The 19,525-nt window shown below is 38.2% G+C and overlaps 1 protein-coding gene across 1 annotated transcript in view; it reads right to left on the bottom strand.

Annotated features, from left to right (window-relative positions):
* LOC139727582 (peripheral plasma membrane protein CASK-like) overlaps positions 1 to 19,525 on the bottom strand; it is a 144,724-nt gene that overhangs the window by 63,707 nt on the left and 61,492 nt on the right. Inside the window, exons 3-6 of the mRNA XM_071638563.1 lie at positions 17,484 to 17,589; positions 12,804 to 12,881; positions 2,962 to 3,034; positions 1,022 to 1,124 (exon numbers count right to left, since the gene is read on the bottom strand). Coding sequence (XP_071494664.1) covers positions 1,022 to 1,124; positions 2,962 to 3,034; positions 12,804 to 12,881; positions 17,484 to 17,589 — 360 coding nt within the window. The remainder of the gene's footprint in view (positions 1 to 1,021; positions 1,125 to 2,961; positions 3,035 to 12,803; positions 12,882 to 17,483; positions 17,590 to 19,525) is intronic.

Raw genomic sequence — 19,525 nt, 5'->3', positions numbered from 1 at the left:
CATAACTAAAGTGTGTGGAAATGAAAATATATGTATGAGACAAATTCTTGCCTGAGGGAAAACTACATGTAGTCTTATTGATTCCACATTGCTACATCACCGAATACAACTTTTATCCTTTACCCAAAATTTTTGGCTCCTTGCCCTAATTTCACGAGCCCGACTGTCAATTTCCAAAATAAATTAGACACTTTCAAAGCATAGCCAGTTTCTCTTGAAAATAGTACTTGTTATCAAAACAAACAATGCACTTCAATTTATTGGGGTAATTTCAATTTTCAAAGAACAGAGGAAGCCACTGCTGTATATTCATATTCAAATATGAATATATATATATATTTTTTAATATAATTCTTTCATGACCTGAATCCATGTGTGTGTGTGTGTGTGTGTGTGTGTGTGTGTGTGTGTGTGTGTGTGTGTGTGTGTGTGTGTATGTGTGAGCTTTTTATATGGTGTTTGTGCATGAGAGTTTCTGCATGTGTGTGTGTGCATTAGGTGGGGTGGGGTGGCAAAAGGAACATACATAGCAAAGACCGGGAACCATTGACAATGTCAAGAGCTACAGTAATTAATAACTAATGGCATTTGTGAAGTAAGGTCCGCCATTTTATTCTATTTCACTGGTTGTCTTTCATGAAAACGGTTCTTGGATACAGCTACAATTGCTTTACTGATCAACCATCAAGGCAATATGCTGGCATTAATGCAAAAAAGAAAAAAGAAAAAAAAGAAATGGGAGTTTACATTTCTAGACAAACGTAGCTTTTCTTCATATTTCCTTACAAGTGTTTGGTATATTTTTCTCGCCAAACAACAACCATCAAGTGGCACCTTCTCATCACAGAATCTCAATGCATTATACACGTTTCATCTTGGCGCTAGGTGCTCATATCGATTTATTATTGATACATCATTTGGGTGATATGTTTTCCCCCCCTCTTTTTTTTTTTCCTACCTCCCCAGGATCAATTATTCAGAACTTTTGGGGCGTGGAGCAGATGACGCACGCCGCACCTACCTCCGGCAATGAGTCCGGCTGAGGGTAAGGGGATGGCGATGCCGAAGCCGCCGAGCTTGACTGGGGCGGAGTTTTCCTTCGTTGCGAGCAGCACGCAGTGAGGCTGTATTGTAGGATGATCAGAGTGGAGAAAACAATACAGAAATAATCAATTAATTTCAAGTCCTACACGTACTGATATTTTGGGTAGGTTGTTCAACACTACTGCAAAGCGAATTTCAAAATGCTTCACTTTATGATTATCGCATTCGATTTCAGCATTTGTAGCCTTAATCTGTTACCTTAAGAGGTCATCTCATGACCATCCACATAAGTGATTATCAATCCTACTGAGACCTGAAATATTTGTTTGTAACTACCTAAAACAAAGTTGTACAATCTTCCATGTTCTTGATGCTTTTCCTTGTTACCACTATGAAGAGTAAGCACAACATGAGCAAAGCTGCAATAATTCTTCCAGCAGTCTCCTTGGGAGAACCTCATTGGCAAACAAATGCCATTCGAAAGAGATATTCTCGGGCGATAAAGTGAGTTGTGAGAGCTGCAGATAGAGGTGTACTGAATACTGCAAAGGCCAAATGATCTTTATTTCCTCTTTTCAACTGAAGCCGCCCCGTCTACATTATGCCCTCCTTACAAAAGTCATGCTCTTGTGTTGTCTTGATGCGCAAACCCTTAAACCCTTCAGATCTGACATTGGGACTCGTTAATGCAGCAAGAGCTCATAAATGCAGGGGGCCATAACATTTGACAAATCATTTTATATCCATTCCACTTCGTGCCATTAGGAGGGGGGCCCCCTCATGTCTGCCAATTACCGACTTAACAAGGCAAATAGGAGTAATGAAGGTCACATACAATTTAATAACATGACTTGGGGCACCCATCCCCGGCAGTTTACAGAGAATCACACCATTCCCATGATACTACAATGGACCAATTCTTTCATACTCAAACATCCATTCCCTTTCGTCTTCCTTCCTTCTGTCTGTCTGTTTATCTGTCTGTCTGTCTCTCTTATTCATCTACTGCACCTGACAAATGCAAAGTCCACGAGCCCCACCCTCACTCATTCCTTAACACTCGTCAAATGTGCCAGGGGGGATGGTGCAGAGAATTCTTGTGCACGGCAGATGTTTTCGAGTCGGAGTGGCGACTTTTGTTTAGAGTCGTGGGACACGATCTACGATAAGACTGCCATCAGCCATGAACTTCTGCTTTGAAATGTGCATAGAATATTCCAAAGATGGATAGACTGTACAACTACTGTCATCACCGTCTTCTGGTAGCAACTAACAATCCGATCGAGAGTATGGGACATTTACGGATTATGCTGGTTTGTTCTGATTACAATTTTTGAATGCAATTTGCTCTGGTAAAAACAACTATCAAAAAAGGACTCTATTTTGGTTTGGTGACATAAAAAAAACTTACATGTCAAAATTTGTGAGATCAAGGGTGTTTTATCTGTAATAGCCATAATGTAAGTGCAGCTATGTAAACTGAACAAACTATACACTGTATCAACAGTGAACATGTCAATGTCAGCTATAAACGAGTTCCACGGCCTGATCTAAATATTATATCTTGGTCATAGCTTTAAATGCTATCCAAACTGTTATTTTATTGTTAGACTTTGTTGTATCATTTAGACTTATGCTAAGCTTACAGCTCATTATGCTGTACTGCTACTGCAAATGAATCACATTCTGCTCAACATTTAGGAGGATGCTTGACTTTAAAAACAACTTTTTTTTTCTTTTTTTTTTTCAAATGACAGAGTGCAAATTCAAGTGGAAAGTGTCAATTACTGCTGCACAGTGAAAAGTGGGCATGACTACCAAGTCGTTTCGCACCCATCCAAGCACAAAAGAGCACACCTTGGCACAGAGTAGCAAAAATAGGTTTGGGGACTGAGTGATGGCGGGAACCAAGCTCACCTTTATGTCACGGTGGATGATGTCGTTGTCATGGCAATAGCGCAATGCCTCCATGATCTGCCTCATGTAATGGCTGGGAGAGGGGGAGAGAACAGATGCAGAAGAAAAAGAGATAGGAAATGGGACAGAAAGAGAGAGAGTAAGAGATTGTGATCACATTGTCATATACACATTGTACCTCTACAGGTTTAGTTATTACATGTATACACAATCACTCCAGGAGCAACATACCTTTGGATCCGACTTAGATTACATTACTACACTTAGAAAATGGACTTGTAATTATACGTAGTAACCCGTTCCATCCTGAATTCTGAAATCCCCATAGACTTAAAGGGTGTGTACAGTTCTTGAGATGTAGATTTAGCTTTTAACATTTTGCGAGATATTCAGAAACCACCCTATGAGATGTAAGGGGGAATGCAGTTCTATGGGGTATCAAAAGTTTATTCGATGAAAATCGGTTTTGAAATGGCTGAGATATCCAAAAAATAAGGATCCAAAAATAAGGTGAAACAAAGAGATCCTAATAAAGTTGTGGCATGTCGCCTTTTATTATTAGCACTTTTTTTGATATCTCAGCCATTTGAAAACCAATTTTTATCAAATAAATGTTGAATCCTTCTTAAAATTGTAAACATGCTCTTTCATATTTCATAAGACGCTTTTCATTATCTCACTTAGGAATGTTCTGAACATGAATCCCTACCTCAACCAGTACTGTACAGTCCCTTTAATAAGCAGGCCAACAGGTTCCCGTATGGAACAGGTTAATTTTCCTACAATGAAATGATCTCACACGGAGGGGGAAGAAAAGCTCCCTCACATGACATAAGTTCAGTACCAAATTTGTAGTCTAGTACACCTGGCGACTGCAGGCTCTGTATAGTCTTTGAATTGTGTTTTCAGCCACATGCGATCTGGCATTATATGTTGACTTTATCAAAAAAAGTTACTTTGATAGTGCTTTTCGCCGCATGAAACTTTCTCAAATTGCCACTGGCATTCAATGCATATTGTGTGGACAAGGAATTTTGCATGCATTTTACTTTCTCCAATCTAGGCTCCTCGCAAAATTTGAGAAAGTTTCATGCATGCGAAAATGTCTGGCAGTACAGTATACTCCATATGGCAAGACGAGGTCACGCGAAAACACAGAGGATAATTCAAGTAATTTCATGAATGTCATTGGTCTTGATTTGATAATTTCACATTTCATGTTTCTAGATTGCTCTAATGGTATGAGGACACTGGCAGCAAAACTAAATCAAAACCGTCACAAGGAAAGGTTGACAGCAGGACTCAAGGAAGAAAAGCCAGTTCCCTTTCAATGCCATCTGAAGAAATATATATATATATAGTCTGGTTTATATAGCAGAAGAGAACCGAGCACATCACTGCAAACCCGTCCTGACAGATAACAAATTCAATTGTACGGCAGAGGAGTCATGCGCTGAAGCCCGATCATGTTTCGACGAGGGAATAATCCCTCTTAGCGAGTACAAGGGAAGGCCCGGCGCATCCATTATTCACTCTCCTCCGCCGAGACTCTACGCTTACTTGCTCCTCGCCTCCCGACTGCACCCCCAACACGCAGTGCATGAAGAGGAGGGTGCGGGAAGAAGCAGGAAAGGAAACACGAAGGAATCGGTGGACAAAAAAAGAAGAAGAAGAAAAGACACCACAGCGAAATACCTCGTACTCACTGGTGAGAAAAGGAAATCCGACCTACTTCACCATGTTACTGATGATGGACATCTTTGACTTGTAATGAATACAGGAATTCTGAAATACGTTCTTATGCACATGCACCATATTCTTTAGTAGCAATTACAATGTTGAAAGTAACACTCATTACTTTATATAACGCACAGGTCCTATGTGTTTGTTTTATCCTCGGGTAATATCTGTATAGGTCATTGCTCTCGATATAGTGTGCCATTAAACAAATTTGACACGAACAGTAATGTAGACACAGCTTTTAACAAGTTTATTGATCAGTTTTGAAAGAATGATTCACAATTGCTTTGAGAAGTAGCCGTAACTCCCTTTACAACATTCTTTTCCAGGTATGCCCACTGATAAACAAAGCATTTTAGACTTCATGTAATATAATTTTATATTTCAATACATTAATGATTAATGATTACATGGATGCATAAAGTTCTGTATACATTCTGGATGCTGATTAACTGTATATTTTGTCTGTTGAAAATACAACTGTATATTTTTGGGGCTGCTGCATATATTACTCTGTATCTCTTGTATATTGAATATATAACTCTGTATTACTCTGTATACTTCGGATGCTGAAGATAAACTGTATTTTTGACAGTTCATTAAATAACTCTTTATACATTTTGGTTGCTGAATATATCACTGTATATTATAACTATGTGTACACTTTGGCTGTTGAATATATAACTCTGTTTATACTTTGGCTGTTGAATATATATATTACGCTGTACATTTTGGCTGTTGAACGATTTAAAGTTTTAGCTCTGGCTGTGTGATTGGCAGAAATGTGCAGAAGATGTACATGATCCAAATGACTCACAATTAAGATGGTAATAATGAAGTAATGTATAATTTCCTGGATGTTTAACTTGGAAAGGAGAAGCTCTGACGTCAAACTACGACAGACATTATCAAAAATGCAGAACTATTAGATGTAGGAATTATGAGGGAAATATCTAGCAGCGCTACACCGCCTTCATCGTTAATAGAAAAGGTCTGGAAAATAGATAATGTTGCATATAATACTTTACATATGTACTGTAGCTTTTTTCTGCTTTTCAGCCTGGAGCAAGAAAAAATAGTGGAATGAAGTAATCATCCTATGGTCCATTTCACAATTGATGTGCCGGCACACTGCCTGGTCCCATTATCAAATAAGCCTTCAATCTTCCGCTGTGGGTGGACTTGCAAATGAGCTTCCCAAGCAACGGTTGCCATGGCGTTGCCAAGGAAGTGCATCTATCAATTTTATTAGCGGCCAGTGTTCGTCAAATTATGGATTCTGCCTTCTTTTGCTCAGGCCATGTATTTTAACGTCTTCCAGTCACTGAGTCGGGGAGAGTATTACGTCCTTTATTTTGATACACATTACATCAATTTTCCCGAGGGCATTTTGGGTTAACAATGACATTTTTTAACATTAATATGATGCATGACAGGGGACCTGTGTGTAGACACTTTAGAATATTTGAAGAAATACTCTTGAATCAATGATGAGAAATGGTGTGCAAACCTACATTATGGAGTGGGCAAATCTAGAATGCACAAATAAGTGACTTATTTCCATGAAAATGTGATGGATCAAGCAAGTCATGATAAGCATTGATCTGGCCACTCATTTGCTATTGAAAGTGAATTTGGCAGGAAAAACATATACATGTAGATGCTCATAAAAAGGGGCCAAATACCTTAAAACAATGCAGACTGATTTAATTAGGGTCATCACATGAAAACCACCACAGGATTTGAATTTTGCTAGCACAGGGTTTGGTAATTCCCTTGTGATCAACCACTTGGAATAGCTTTCTATAATGCGCAGTGAACGGTTTTAATACAACAATAGTACAATTTTTTTTTATTGGTCTATATAAAGACTTTGATTTCTACTTGAGACTCATAGATTCTATGCATCTCAACATCTGCTCTATACACGCATGTACGCATTGGCACATTCACATACCAGCACATCTTCGAGGACGCGTGATAAGACTGGTATTTTTAGCGGCACAGGTGCCAGACACATGATTGCTCTTTCTACCATTGTGCATGGCAAAGAGCATGTGACACTGTCGAATGCTCAAAGACTCTGAAAGATGATGGCTGATATTAATCACCACTTTGACGGCAGTTACTTGACGTGTCTTCATCAGAAGTCACCTTGAAAAAACCTTTGCTCCTCTTCCATGATAAAAAAAAGAGAAATTCTCTCTGTAGCAGAAAGTAGAACGATAAAGGTACATAGCCTCTTCTTTGGGTGCCATGACATTTCCTCCTGCGACACTTGCTGCCATGACATATCTGCTCGCTTAAGCCAAACATTTAAATTCTACACACGAGCACGACCCTAACCATAACCCTAATCCTCATATCAAACTGAACCAAAAACCCTATCACAACCCTAACCCTGAGTCCTTGGAGAAAATAAGACCAGAGTAATTGTTGCAGGAGCAAAATAATGTTGCATCACCCTTCTTTGTACCCATTCCGTAGCTCCCTTTCATGATGTATGGTACGTATTCATCAGAAGTTAATGTGATGCAAAACAGGTTAATTCATTCATTGCTCGGAGGTACAGTACCTTGGTGGTGTAGTTGTTTGGCATAGATTGAGAAAGTGTAATTTGTGAATGTCAGCGTCTTTGTGTACAAACAAGATGAGACATAAAAGCAGCACTATGTTTATGAATGTGGGTCAATCAAAAATTGTGATATTCTTCAAGTAATCACGACAATATTTGCTATGGATTTCTTCTTAACTGTACCTTTGAAATGCCTAAATCTCTTTTCTTTTACCTTGAATGTACATTTGTAGGCATTAATTTCCTTAGAGATCTGGGAAGCTGATTCCTAAAAATCCCGAATATCACTTGTAAAAAACAAACAAACAAACAAACTTGAATGAGAGGCAATTCTCATACAGAGCAGATAAGCAATATACTGTAAGACCAGAAAATTTTTGCATTTTTGTGAGAATTTCGCAAAGCGCCAAGATTTGCGAAATTAAAGCGCACACAAAAGGTTTTGTCTGCACAATGCATTGAACGCCAGTGGCGTTTCGTGAAAGTTTCATGCCGTGAAAACAGCAGCTGGCTGCAATTCGCATAAGTTTCATGCCGCAAGTGTTTCTGGTTTTAAAGTACGCAAGGAACAGCCTCAAGTCACAAGACCCCTGCAAACGTACAAACACACCAGTGGGACTGTGTGGCACATGACTCACTGGCATTCTATTTGAAAAGAGTTTCAAAGTGACAGCCTTATGTCTTCTACTGCTGTCACTCCCAATAATTCTCTCCCTCTCTCTATCTCTTGGGTAAACTTTCCTTTAGTCGGTAAATTTCCTTACAAGTACCTTTATGTTGAGAATTAAGGTTGACATATGTACTGGCACTACCGTAGTAACATTCTTAGGAGAAATCTGTGAGCATGAAGTTTGTTACAAAAGGAATAAGAGTGGGACAAATTTGAATGGCAGAATTGAATTATTCATAATGTATGCGGGTCTTGATGGAAGACTAGCTGTCATACTTCACCAATCGTAGCCCACTGTGATTGATAACTTTAATTCAATATCTTTTTTTTCCACTCCAGATCATCTCTTCTCCTCTGGAAGGATTTACAAAAGCAACCATATGGTGATAATATGAGGGTTCTTGCTTTAATAGACAGCATTTGATAAATTTACACTGGATCGATTTATGAATAGACACACACAGGTCATACAATATGTACACTGTGTGCACTTTGTAACTGTCTTTTTGATCACAGGTCGTGGCTCATAAACCCATTCTGGGTATTTGGTATACATATTGGATTGAAGCTTCTCCAATTTGCATGGGTGATGTTCATGAAAGGTAAAATGTGGGCTAGGTATTCTAGTATGTGCCCTTTCACCTCCAAAGTCTACGTATTTGGATCGCCACACAGAATGTTCTTGGTATTGAAACAGATAGCCGTTCTTAATGTAAAGGACTGTTCTTGCATCACTGGCCTTACTATCAAACCAAAAGCACAAAAGGCCAAGGTTGTGGCCAATGGAAACAGGGTGATGGGCCATGACCACGCTAATGAAAAGTGTTTTGATGAAGTCACAGATGTATGGGTATTGAAGAGCTGTATCCATTGTTTTATCTTCCTTCCCCCCTCCCCCTTTTTTTTTTTTGCCTCAATAGCACCACTGCCAACAACACAAAGTATGATTTGTTTGTTTGTAACTATGATGTTGATTCAATGTAGTAGAGCTAAAAGTGTTTCACACATTAAAGGCTGTGTATAGTTCTGGTTGAGCTGAGGATTTAGCTTTTAATGTTTTGCGAGATATTCAGAAACCACTCTATGAGATGTCAAAGAGCATGCAATTCTATGGGGTATCAAAAGTTTATTTGATGAAAATCAGTTTTGAAATGGCTGAGATATCTAAAAACAAGGTGAAACAGAGGGATCCTAATAAAAGGCATGGCCTGTCGCCTTTTATTATTATCATTTTTTTTTTGATATCTCAGCCATTTGAAAACCAATTTTTGTCAAATTAATGTTGAATCCTTCTTAAAATCACATGCTCTTTCATATTTCATAAGATGCTTCTCATTATCTCACTTAGAAATGTTTAAAACATGAATCTCCACCCAACCAGTATTGTACAGTCCCTTTAAGGAGGTAAAAGTGACTGTGCCCCTTGTGATCTACGGTATCATTTCTATGGGGTTTTGTCTATGTGGAATGGACTGACACTAAACAACTTTTGATCCCATCCAATTACATAAAGTAGAGAAGGTGACAAGAAGGGTTTTTTTGTCTGCAGTGGAGCAGCAATAGATCAAAGACAAAGATTCTGGTTTGTGGGTTGCCGTGGCACCAAGTGGTGGCAAACTGTCATTGAGTCACTCAGTGTCATTGTCTGGTACAATCATGGGGGGGGGGGGGGGGTGGCTTTCAAGGTTATGAACTCAATTTTTCAGGGAATACACAGGTATATCAAAAGAGATAGGAGGTGACAAAATAGATAGACAGATGATAAAACTAAAGTATTTCTGTCGACTCAACAACTCCAACTCATGCACTTTGATGTGAAAATTGATAATAGATATTGGGATTTAACTCTGTGATCTTTAAATATTCATGGAGGCACATTAATTACCTACATAACTTTCAAAGTAGATATAGATCATCATTTTATCATACTGTAAAAGTGGAAATTTTGTGCACATTTTGTGCGACCAGAAACTATTAAAAACATGCAAAATTCTTATTACTCAGTGGAGCGTAAAAAAAAAAAATTCATGTGAAAACATCCCTTTTACAGTATCTCAATGAGTTTTACATTTCTTCTGAAACTGTACGCACAACAACATTGAATCTCTTCCAAACCTCTAAAAATGTGAATGATATTACACATTCAGCGCTCTTAGGGTTAATCCGGGCTGATATACAACAGTGCGTACTGGCACGAATGCTCCTACACAACTCTGCTCCCATGACATTTAAATAGCATTTTGCTGCCAGCACATGGTTCGACGATTTAGGCTCGGCACGCGTTCCTTTAACACATGCTCGGATTACAAAAATCCATGTGGTGATCAAAGCAATTTGTGCCAGGACGTGAGATGAGTTGAAAGTCTGAATGCCCGGCCAGATAAGTGGCTTACTCAGAACCAAGTGCAATGAAGACCTGGCTACTCTGTGTTTTGTTTGGTTTTTATTCTTCTTCTGAACAGTATGTAGGTTATGAACTGATGTGATTGTGGGGCAGGGAGAGGGAGAGAGGGGTTGGGATCAATATTGAGGTTTAACGAGCACATTTTATTAGCACAGTTGAACTCATTATCCATTATTTGACAAGAACAAATCTCCAGAAATGTTATTTTACTGTGATATTAAAAGCTTGAAGGAGCAAGATACCGAGGGGCTCGACAATGGGACGATGATACATCATACAGAAAAGTAAATAGCATCATACCAGCTGTTCTTTGGTTTGTGATTTTTGTGATCTGCACTGCAACATTTCCCTTTTTAATTAAGGTGGTTAAGAGTACTAAGTACATTTTCAAAAAAGATTAGCTAAAGATTGAAGTATTTGTGTAGATATATAAACATTCAGTGTATTCTTTTAACTATCACACTAACATAACAATGCATTAGTCAAATGATTTTGCTTATACATTAGAGACGTCTGCAAATTAAAACCGACACCAATATTAGCAATGCATTTTCTCTCCATCCTCAACTATCATGATCATCATCAAGTATCCTAGGCCCTTCCCACTTTGAAGGAAAATAGGAAAGATTGCAAGAGTTTTCAATTTTGTGCCCGGCCCGAGACTGACTGGAAAGCTCATACGGATGTCATCTGTGAGAGAGAGAAAGAGAAACACATCAAGGAAAAGAGAGAACCATATCAAGAAAAAGAGAGAAACATATCAAGGAAAAGAGAGAGAAACATATCAAGAAAAAGAGAGAAATATATCAAGAAAAAGAGAGAAACATATCAAGGAAAAGAGAGAGAAACACATCAAGGAAAAAAGAGAAACATATCAAGAAAAAGAGAGAAGCATATCAAGAAAAAGAGAGAAACATATCACGGAAAAGAGAGAGAAACATATCAAGAAAAAGAGAGAAACATATGAAGGAAAAGAGAGAGAGAGAGATTGTTTTTCCATCTTCATCTCAATGCAGGCTTGAGAGAACCCTGTCGCCGCCACACTGCCCTAGAAAAGTTGTGATATGGCGACAAGATGTGAGTGAGTGTATGTGTATGTGTGTGTGTGTGTGTGTGTGTGTTCATGTTCGTGTTCGCTCGCGTCAACACCAGTTTCGTGCTCTGACACGTACATGTTCCAACTGCGGCGAGCAGGGCAGCGCCGGCTGCCAATGAGCCATCCTGTATTGCCTGGCTGCCGATCTATTGATGTTGTGCGGGAACCCACCCCCCACGCGATGAGACATCAGTCACAGACAACCCTTTACCGTACTACTCCACCACCCCCTCTCCTCTGACTCATTGGAGCTGTGATGTGTGGTGGCACTGTGGGAGCTGTACAAGCTGTGGTACTATGCTGTGACAAGTTAACAGCGCACTCTTAGGATAGTGCAGGATGCAGTGTAGTTTGGAAACAAAATATCAATTGAGGAGAAACTGATCACAATGTTTTTCTGAGATGTATGGCATCTTTGAAGTACATATATGGCTCTCCATCCATGTATCCTTGGATTTTATGAATTGATATTAAACATAAACATACAAAAATACAAGATACCTGCTTTTAAAAAAAATTATATGATTCATACATGTTATACATAATATGTACTTGCACATATTCACACACACTTACATATACTATGGATAAACATGTAATGGGTTAGATTTAATACTTCTGCTTTAAATATAATCAAGTTACAGAATTACAAGAGGTTTTAGTGTTTTTTAACTATACCATCACACATGAAACTTATGACTTTGTAATCTTGTAATGACCACTGAGATATTAAAGGTCATTTTGTAATATTTTGATAAGTTTCTCTGTTAGATTTCACATGGAGCTTTACGGTTTTAAGAAAATAGTGTATGCAGCAACAAAAAAAAAACCAAACAAACAAACAAACAACAACAATGCTTTCTGCGAACTAAGCATGAGAACAAATGTGTTACATCATGGATATCTCCCTAACAAAATCCTGGTGAAAGTGTTAGTTTGAATGTTCCACTGGTAACAGTTCACTATTTACATTTCAGCACCTAGTTGACAATTTAGTTGAAGGAAATACCCCTAAGCACATGGTATATTGTAGTCGCAATAAAGTGATAACATTTTGTCAATTGGTTCAGAGAGAATCTAATTGCCTCACTAGTATAAGACAGTTCAAATATATAGCATTCTATCTGCAAATTACTGAGATTGTTTCATACTGCATGTTTCTGGGGTTATTTGTAGCACATTGTTCTTTGTTCTTGTCGTGGCATATCAATAACAGTGTCATGTGCTCTAAAATTGTGAGACATTTCTCGGTGCAAAACAGAAGCAGCCAGGAAATACGGATTAATGGTAATAACCCTCTAAAACTAGACTTGAGCATCAGGGGAACAATGTGGTACCCCACAGCATTAAAACTTACCTCGCTACTGCTTCACTGTAGACGAAACCCGCATTGGCTCTCTTGACTATCTCAAAACACAGGTCGGCTCCTTCCATGCTGTATATTAATAGCGAGGTATTAAAGGGAGAGAGGAGAGAGAAAGACGGATGGACAGAAAGATGGACAGACATAAATACATACATGCATGCGTGCATACATACATACATACATATAAACATATAACCAGACAGACAGATATACATACAGACAGGCAAGACAAGAAATGATAAAATCAAAGAAGTGATAGGAGTGACAGTAAATAGAACAAAAATTGATGAGAAAAGTAATGAAAGATAGACGAAAGAAGAAGAGGGTGTGGAGGAAAAAGCATGAGAGATAAACGTCATTGGTGTCATCATCAAGATATCTGATCAGCTGATGTTAACCAACTATTCTTCAAACAGACATTTTAAAGTGAACTTTACCTTCCCTATTTCGAGAAAACATGACTCAAGACAATTAATCTATACAACTGCTTGATTCCTGTCAAATGCAGATTGATTGGGCTTTGAAACAAAAGAAAATCCACTCTCACACCTTTCAAACTGAAAGGTTTTATGTTATGGGTCCATGTTGTATTGTTTCAGTTACACAAAATATCATTTTCTTTGCTGTCCATTCTACTTTATGACAGTGACCTGATGCATTCAGCAGTATTGGCACTTTTTTCGGCTTTTGCTTCTGTTTTTTTTCAACTTCAGTAAAGTAACACATGATGGAGTGACCAAAGACATATTTTGTTTGGTATAAACATCTCTTTCTCTTTTCTGTATCTAAGTTCTCAACACTCTTTCTCAATTTATGTCCTTTTGATTGATGTAGACACTCTGGTTTCTTTGATGAAAATTGTATTGAATTCCTGTGTGCATGCACCTGACGGGTCTTGACAGAAAACTATGTCTGACTCTGTTCAGATATATGCTCCAATATAAACATACATCTGTGCAAGCAAAAACATTCTTTCCACATAGCAGTTTCACAAATAGTGGCTTTCTATTTCACTTACATCCTACATCCATTTTACTGGCAATAAGTGAGTAATTCTGTGAGGTACACAGTGTAGAAAATACCGCAAGTTGAATGTCATCTTATGGGAATACCACATGAGCATTCTAAGAGTCTTATGTCATCCTAAGGGAAAACTGAGCGAGTACTCTCGGAGTCTTAATTTGAGAGATTTCCCACAAAAGTCTGACAGACAGACTATGGAATAGGTGACTACCCCTACCAAAAGTTTGATGAATTTCTGTTAGTCTTGATGCATCAAACCCCAACAACGTCGCAAATGCAAATATGCTGTAAAATGTGAAAAGTAGAATGCAGGAAAAATATTCCCACAAACAAACTACTGATGCAGTCAAGAAAAGACAAACATTTATATCAATGCCACACAGCTTATTAATACACATCTCAGGAAGTAGAAATTGTAGTGAAGTATTCATCACTAACTTCATATCTAACTAGGATTTAAATGAACGTGTGGGTCAGTGGAGCACAGTGGGCAATCGAGGCTTAGGTGTGTGTGGCAACAAGACTATGACTCCAGTTGAGGCGAGCACAGCCTAAAAATAGCCCTTTATTTTCTACAGAGCCCGCTGTCCATCAATAGAATTACTCGCAGGAATGGAGCGCATAAAAAAAAAGAAAGTCTGGATGATAAATCCAGCCTCTTCAGTGATACAGCTTGTGGGAATAGTCGGGATTGGGATGGAGGGGGAAGAAGGGAGAAAAAAAAAAGAATTGCATTGTAAATACCAAATGCTGAAATGAGATTCTTTGGATGTATAATGAACGGATGTGCCAAAAGCGGAGTGCACACTTTCATGTGTTCTACTCATCTGTGTGTACATATGATGATGTTATAAACTACACAGAAGAATGCACTGTGAAGTATATATTAGAAATAATTTTACATTCTAAAGTTTGTATCTTGTTTTAAAACTTCTACTAGAATTAGTAGTGATTAAGTCTGGTTAAATTCATGCATTGTATGTAATTCCATTAACTGAAATGGCCTTTTTGGAGTACAAGAGTCAGCTTGTTGATTCTTTGGAATAGAAAATTCAATAGAACAAAAATCTATATATTTCAAATAGTTGTGAAGTCTTGGTAAAATGACTGGCAATTGATGTTGAAATCAAGATACAGCAAAGTTGGGTGAACATATAAATACTGACAACACGTGAAGAGGATATTTTTGGTGTTTATTTTTTTGTGATTTTATAAAATTCTGCTATGACAAACAGTGGACGTCACACACATACACACATAATATACATACACACACACAGACAAAAACAAACTAACAAAGAGTACATTAAGTACAAACAAACTAACAAAGAGTACATTAAGTAATCATTAATAAAGCCAATGGACTATTAAGAGTATTTCCCATGAATAGGAAAAACTTTGCTTGATTTCTTTTGGAACAGTGATAAGTCTAACTTGGAAAGATCTTTAATCTATTAAAACTGTGAAAACATATCTTTCATGTAAGAGTGCAGCTTGACAAGGAATTCTGTGGTCATGTCTGGAAGATGCCGCATTAACCACACTTCACAACTTCACACAACAGATATACTTCTTATGTTGAATGCCCAAACTGTGTACTGCGGCTATAGCATACCTGGTAGATGCCAGGCCATGTGCATAACACATGCGCTATCACTGCATAAATCATGGATATCCCCCTGCACTAATTCCAGTCCTTTGCACAGTGCAATATTTCCCTCTCTGCAAATCATTACCTACAAGTCAACATCGCAGCTTTTTACTGCTGCCTTTGCCTCACAATCGCTGCAGTTTGATGAAAGTCATAAACTCACCCTGCATTGCAAGCTTTATGAGCCTGCCCACTCTTTTAAAATGTATCTACATTGTACACTGTACATGAAGCTGTCATTTGAACCTTTGCAATTAAATTTACAGACAAATGTTCTGCTACTTTCGGGGAACATTCTCCACATTCTATTTTTACCTCTGCCAAGGGAGGAGGTTATGTTTTCATCGGCGTTTGTATGTTTGTTGGTTTGCTTGTTTGTTTGTTTGCCCTTGTGCAAAATAACTCAAAAAGTTGTGAACAGATTCGGATGAAACTTACAGAAAGGACTGAGAATGACACAAGGAACAGATGATTAAATTTTTGTAGTGATCCATGAATTTTTATGGATTTTATGAAGGATTTTCGATATTTTGGCAGGTAAGTAAATTTACTATTGGACTTCACCTCTGAAGCTGCTTTTGGCAGGTAAACTTCAAGCAAAGTGTAAAATCCCTATATATACTCATCTTTTCATTTAAAAAGTTTGCTAAATTTACCACGACAAAAATAAATCTAGACAAACTTATGCAGCTTTATGGAGGAGTAATATGTGAGTTTTGGTGTCACATTCCACTTTACATGATGGGCCCCTCAGCTAGACTTTTTTCTTCCCCTTTGTTTCCTTTTTCTCCCCCTTCTCTGTCATCTTCCTGAAATTGTCTTCGTCACCGATGGCGAACTGAAATGCGGAAGTACTCTGTTGCCTGGCAACAAAACTTCTGTATATATTACAGAATGTCTGTGTCATCACAATAGATCATTTGATAAAAGAACATAAGCCCACAACAGGAAAGAGGGGTTGACTGCAAAATACCCTGGATGTCAGTGACTTCATGCTTTATGGAAAATTTTTGCAGATCAACAAGAGAGAAAATTCAGCCAGCTCAGATGTGAGCCACCATAACCATTGTTACCAAACGTCTTGTATGACCTAACACACAAAAGCCTTCCGTTGTAAATCTTTTTAAACTTCATCCTATTTTCAAGATCCCACTTTAGACAACTCATACATGTGTATGCCAATTCTAGCTCAAACTTATTTATAGTAATGAGAAACTTTTCTTTGAATGCTTATAGTAACCTACACAATTGCTTGAAGAAGATGATAAACATACTAAACGCACTTTCTCAAGTATATATTACAATCAGAATGTGACAACAAACAAAGCTGTGTTTCATTTTCTTACAGAATTCTCATTTCAGTCCCAGATTAACATTTCTTAAAGCGGAATGAAACCCAAATATACATGAGGATAGAGTGAATGCAAGAATATTAGCAGACCACATCAGTAAAGTTTGAGGACAATCGGACGATCCTTTTAAAAGTAAGGAATTGTTAAAGTTTCGGCTTCACCATCATTGGACGAGAAGATCACTACAGTACTTGGCATCATGCATTTTCAAGGCTATAAAGAAAATATACAGACAATTCCACAAAATTCAATTCTTTTAATGAAAAGGATACATTACCTTCATTCATTACTGACATTTATTGAGGGTAACATTATTCTCCCTGCTTTTTGATAGCGGTGAAAGTTAAGTGCTTTTTCATTATACTAGAAACATGAAAAATAAGTTTAAGTTTCTCTTCATCTTCCTCTTATCATTGTCCCTGCATGACATTATGAACTGTAGTAGTCTCCTCATCCAGCAAGGGCTGCACCGAAACTTTAAGAAACTTCACAAAACTTTCGACAAACTATCGAGTTTTCCCCCAACTCCACTGCATGTGTCCTACTAATATTGGTGCAAATCCCTCCATCCACAGAATATTTAAGTTTCATTTACCTTTCAACAAAAAGAAAGAAAAAGCAAAACAAAACAAAAGGTAGACTCACTACTCAAACACCATGTAGAGGAGTCCATCAGAGCTGTAGGTTTCCAGCAACTCTACAATGTGTGGGTGCTTCAGCATGTGACATATGGAGGCCTCTCTCTTGAGATCTGTGGAAAGGGAGAAAAAGTGAACAAAAGTTTGACAGAGACCTGACATAAGCAATGCAATAATGATTACCTTTTCTTTTCAATTCAATTCAGTCTGGTTTATTCATACACAAAACTGCTATGGCAGCCAAATGGCTGAATTGCAGAGTAACATAGAATGCACAGCTGTATCTATACAATAAAATATAAAATATCAGTACTACATTACAACAATACATAATAATACATACACAAATATACACAGACATATATAAATATACAATTATATGATGAACCTGTGCAAGGATAATAAGTTTAGTCCACGATATGAAGAATACACACTAAAACAGCAACAATCAATAAGAATATCTGTTATTTAATATAATATCATAAATAGCCAGATCAAAGGTGTAAGAATGATCAATTATAATACTACAGTATTCACAAACAAAAAAAATCTATGTAGATTATTAGAAAAGATGCACATGGAGAAAGAGGACAGAGCAAAGAGAAAAAATAAAGAAAGGAAGATGAAAAGCATGAAAAGGATGACATAGGAGTAGGAAACCAAAGCACTTGAACGAAAGGAATTCAAATATGTTACGACAGAAATGAGTCTGCTTCAATTTGATCTCTTCCTGTTATCTGCTTTCTGGGTGATTGCTCTGAGTGTAATTAGTGGAAGAGGAAGGATTTATACGCCTACTGATACTGAGACAGACTATTCAGGGCTATAACAGGGGGAGTCTGCATCCAGTATTGTTCATTTCATCCAATTTGTGCATGACCTTGTTCTTACGGGGATGGCGGTAACACCTTGAGTCAAACCAGAGACAATTCTGGGATCTATACAGTGGATGGGTTGTGCATATAAGACAGAGTCAACACTACAAGGAGGAACGCTCTGTTAAACCGCAATCCCACTATGCCTGGATAGCACGGCACATAGGTAATTTGGGTGACCTGCACTCCGCCCCTCGTGCTGACAGGTTTGAGGGGTCCCCGCTCGTGACTCCGGTTACAGCCTTCCACCTGTAATCGGACCATGGCGCTGGGAATCAATTTGGGCAACTGACCCGTCACCGTTCACGTCTGGAAGGAGTCAAGCCCTGCCAGTGTGTGGGGAAGGGCACACTTTGGCGCCCCTATTCCCATCCCAAGATGCATTGCCTATTATAAGATCTGGTTGTCTGATGAGGATGCTGCTGTTAGGCAGTCTTCTGTAACTACTAGCTTCTCCACTGACACTTTCATCACTGCTGTTCCCTCCCGCTGTCAGAAGACACTGAGCTATTCCACTCGACAGATTACAGGAGCACTCTTTTGCATGCTCTTTAACCTTCATGCTATATTGCATTGTAGTGGACACTTGGCATAGAAAAAGAAGAGCTGGGTGGGAGGGGGGAGGGGGTGTAAAAGATCACCTGAGCTTCAAGATAGATTTAACCTTAATGAAATCTTTTCTCATAGTTCCCTGTGGTGGCCCCTGGATGGGTTGTGTGATCAGTAAAGACCTCTTCAGAGGCCCTACTGTACATACATGTACAATCAATGGGCTTACCCCTGGAACTTGCCTTCTCACACAATACCACTCATGATACTGCTAGAGAGAACAAAAATCTGAAGAATTAAGATGCCTTTTGAATACCAATCAACGCTTTGGATTTCTGGGGCACTGCCCTGGGGCCCTTCTTCTGAGCCCAAATTTGGAATGAATGTGCAATTAAAATACTAAGTTTGTTTATCCCAACTCCTTAAGGATGACTCTTTCAAAGCACTAATAAACTTTGATCAAGCATGTCTTAGTTAAAAAAAAAACAAATCATACAAATTCTCCTTTTTTAACACATCATACTGCTTTGGGCCCAATTGGGCCTCAACTCCTCATTGTTGTGAACAGCTTATATTTCATACTTCTACAGCTCAATCACATTAAAACTAATCACAATGTAGTAAC

The sequence above is a fragment of the Diadema antillarum genome, unplaced genomic scaffold (assembly GCF_040938485.1).
Source record: "Diadema antillarum isolate AM-2024a unplaced genomic scaffold, OU_Dant_1.0 seq00000136_RagTag, whole genome shotgun sequence".
In the NCBI taxonomy this organism is placed as follows: Eukaryota; Metazoa; Echinodermata; class Echinoidea; order Diadematoida; family Diadematidae; genus Diadema; species Diadema antillarum.
Note: the sequence above shows the minus strand (reverse complement) of the source record. Positions and strands in the feature narration are given on the sequence as shown.